The following is a 2,877-nucleotide window of genomic DNA, read 5'->3' as shown; positions in this document are numbered from 1 at the left end:
GTAAAAATTAATAAACAAAAGAAAATCACATTCTTAAATGTAAATAATTAACAAAAGGAGAAAAAAAAGAAAAAATAAGTAGAAAACTGTCTGAGGAACACAAGGGAAAACACAGGTAACAAAACTAAACCCAAAATGAGCCTGTAGTTCTAAAACACCAAAGAGTATAAAGAAAATATATAAAACACAGATCCTAAAACTATTGTTAACCTAAGAAGAAATCATAATATTAGAAATTTATTTATCTATAACAGTGGGGTTAGATCAGAAATAAAACAAATCTTTACTAAGAAACAAGCCAGTGATTATATTTCAGCTGTTATTTCTAGTTTGTTGTTTTCTTCTTACTGCTCTTTGAATTCAGTTAAATTTCTACTAAACTAACCCTCAACTTCTGTCCCATCAGGTCACTCCCTGATGTTCAGAGGGTCTCATCCTCTCCAAAAACACAGAAACAAACAAATGAGTCTGGATCTTCACTGAAGCTAGAGYAGAGCTCCAGTCCGCCTCAGTCTCTGAAGAACATCTTTGTTCCTCTGGAGGACATTAAATCTGGTACTTTTCCTAAAAATACAAAAGATTGGAGAGGAAATTTGAGACTTTGTTTTATTCTGCTTATTCTCTGGCTCTCAGGGTTTTGTTTATAGTAAATTTCAGCTCTGATTAAATTTGTATTTCAGTAAAATGTTTGACTGCATGTTTAATCACTTGAATAAAAGTAAGTTTAAGAKGCACCTATTTGTTTATTTTTTGCAGTGTTGAAGCTTGAATGAAATCCTTTGGTTGTAGTTGAACTGTGTGAGCTGCAGTTTTTATGTCTCCAGTCTTCTAACAAACCTTTGATGAACTAATAACAGAAGTCAGAATCTAGCTCAAAAAATGAGTTTATAATAAATATTTACACAAAAGTTTTGTCTTTAATGTAAAAAAAAAAGACTGAAAATGACCTGAGACGTGTAGATATTGAGCTCTGGATGTGRTGTTCTCCTGCAGGTCAGCTGGATCCGATTACTTTGCTGAACCGGGCTGGTATCCACGTGTCGCTTCATTTTGCCAGAGATGGACRGTCGAGTCATCCAGGGGTCGCCGTGGTCGTCATGTCTGCAGTGAACACGTCTGCGCTCCAAGTGAAGGATTTTATGTTTCAAGCTGTTGTTCCAAAGGTAAATAAAACATTTAACATTAATACTAATATTCATAACAAATCGTCACATACATTAGGCATAAAATAAAACATGAAAATGACAACATATCAAAAATACAGATTTATATCAATGGTTAAGTATTTTAACATACAGRGTTCACATTGTATCATCTAGAAATAGCAAATAAATTGTAATCTGAGTGTGTGAAACTGCCTGTATGGTGGTTTTGTTTCCAGTTTTTTACTTTATTTTTAAACAATTTTAATCAGTTTATCTTTCTGTTAACATAAATCCTACTCCCAAAAATATCTGATTTTTATGTAACATTTCTTCTTCTTTATGTTCTAATTTAGGATTATTTTCCTAATATTATGTACAGACAGTTTACTAATATTTATTACAGCATTTCACATGTAAGTGTTTTTTATTTGAATGAGCATTATGAACCGTTCCACAGAGCATGTTGGTGAAGCTTCAGCCGGCCTCTCAGACACACCTTCCTCCCTACAACCCKCTCCTGCCTCCACCTGCAGTCTCACAGGTCCTGCTCTTAACTAATCCTCAGAATGTGAGTGTGAACACCTTCACTTGGTTTATACTTCACCCACATCAGGAAACAAATAACGCCCGGCGCCTAAATTTAGGCTGAATAAATTTCAGTTTTGCTTGTTCCTGTCTTATAACTCAGCTGTTTGTGATCAGCAATGCTTCAATGCTAACAGCTCAACAAACCTGCTCTCTGTAAAMCAATTTAACCCTGACAATAATAGGACTTTCTAGGAACATCAGTTAAATTAGCAGATTTCTAGCTTCCTATGTGTTTTATTTTTTGTTTTATTTTATTTTTATTTTGTCCTTCAGATTAAAGTTCGTCTGCGCTACAAGCTGACGTTGACACATGGAGACCAACGTCTGAATGAAACGGGAGAGGTTGACAATTTCCCCAACTGGAATACTTTGGTCACAAACTAAAAACGACTAAAAATACTCAGCCAATGTATGGTAAAGGAAGTATAAAGAAAGAAACAAACCAAAAAAAGAAGAAGAAAAAAAAGCTCCACTAAGATGATGATTAGTTTTTCTGTGAACGTTGCAAATCTACTAAAGATTAAACCAAATAAATGTTTTCCAGTGAAAGAGGTWAGAAATGTCAGCTCTGTTTTGCACAGGTAATGTTTTGGAAGTGGGGTTTCATGAAAACATTATAAACCATTAATAAAAGAATTGCGGTGTCTTGTGCACAAAAAACTTACAGTTCATTTTATTTGTGAGCCTGCACTACTTTCACCTGTGCATCAGTTTGTTTTGTACACTCAAGAAGTATTAAAACTTTTTTTTCTCAATAATTGAGCTAATGGGTAGTCTGAGCAGCAAACATCAAAYTAGCGTGCCTTCTTAAAAACTCAAAACGTTCATATCAGTTCATGTGAATAATATTTTATAAACCTTTACGTCACTGTCAGTTTTATGTTTCTTAGTTATTTTAACTAAACAACTGATTTTTATGCATGAAGTGCCACACTGGATGTATTGCAGCTGCTATTTGTGCTTGCAAATATACGTCAAATTCTACGTAGGCCTATTAGTGGCTCATGACTTTTCCACAGAAACCCTCTTCCAAAGATCTGAACTGTTGCTTAAAGAGCCCAGTGATGATGAGCGTCTGTTTTAGCTAATCTAAACTCAAGTGACTCCAGTAAACTTCCTGCTTTCTCCTCATGTGGTTTTAACC

The 2,877-nt window shown here is 34.6% G+C and overlaps 1 protein-coding gene across 1 annotated transcript in view; it reads left to right on the top strand.

The window, feature by feature from the left end:
* LOC106536667 (ADP-ribosylation factor-binding protein GGA3) overlaps positions 1–2,282 on the top strand; it is a gene marked incomplete at its 5' end in the record, with an annotated part of 6,887 nt that extends 4,605 nt beyond the window's left edge. Inside the window, 4 exon segments of the mRNA XM_014033989.1 lie at positions 407–555; positions 994–1,163; positions 1,603–1,713; positions 2,007–2,282. Coding sequence (XP_013889443.1) covers positions 407–555; positions 994–1,163; positions 1,603–1,713; positions 2,007–2,117 — 541 coding nt within the window.
* Between the last annotated feature and the right edge of the window lie 595 nt (positions 2,283–2,877).

The sequence above is a fragment of the Austrofundulus limnaeus genome, unplaced genomic scaffold (genome assembly GCF_001266775.1).
Source record: "Austrofundulus limnaeus strain Quisiro unplaced genomic scaffold, Austrofundulus_limnaeus-1.0 Scaffold1925, whole genome shotgun sequence".
In the NCBI taxonomy this organism is placed as follows: Eukaryota; Metazoa; Chordata; class Actinopteri; order Cyprinodontiformes; family Rivulidae; genus Austrofundulus; species Austrofundulus limnaeus.
The sequence above is the reverse complement of the archived record's forward strand: the minus strand, read 5'-3'. Positions and strand labels throughout refer to the sequence as shown.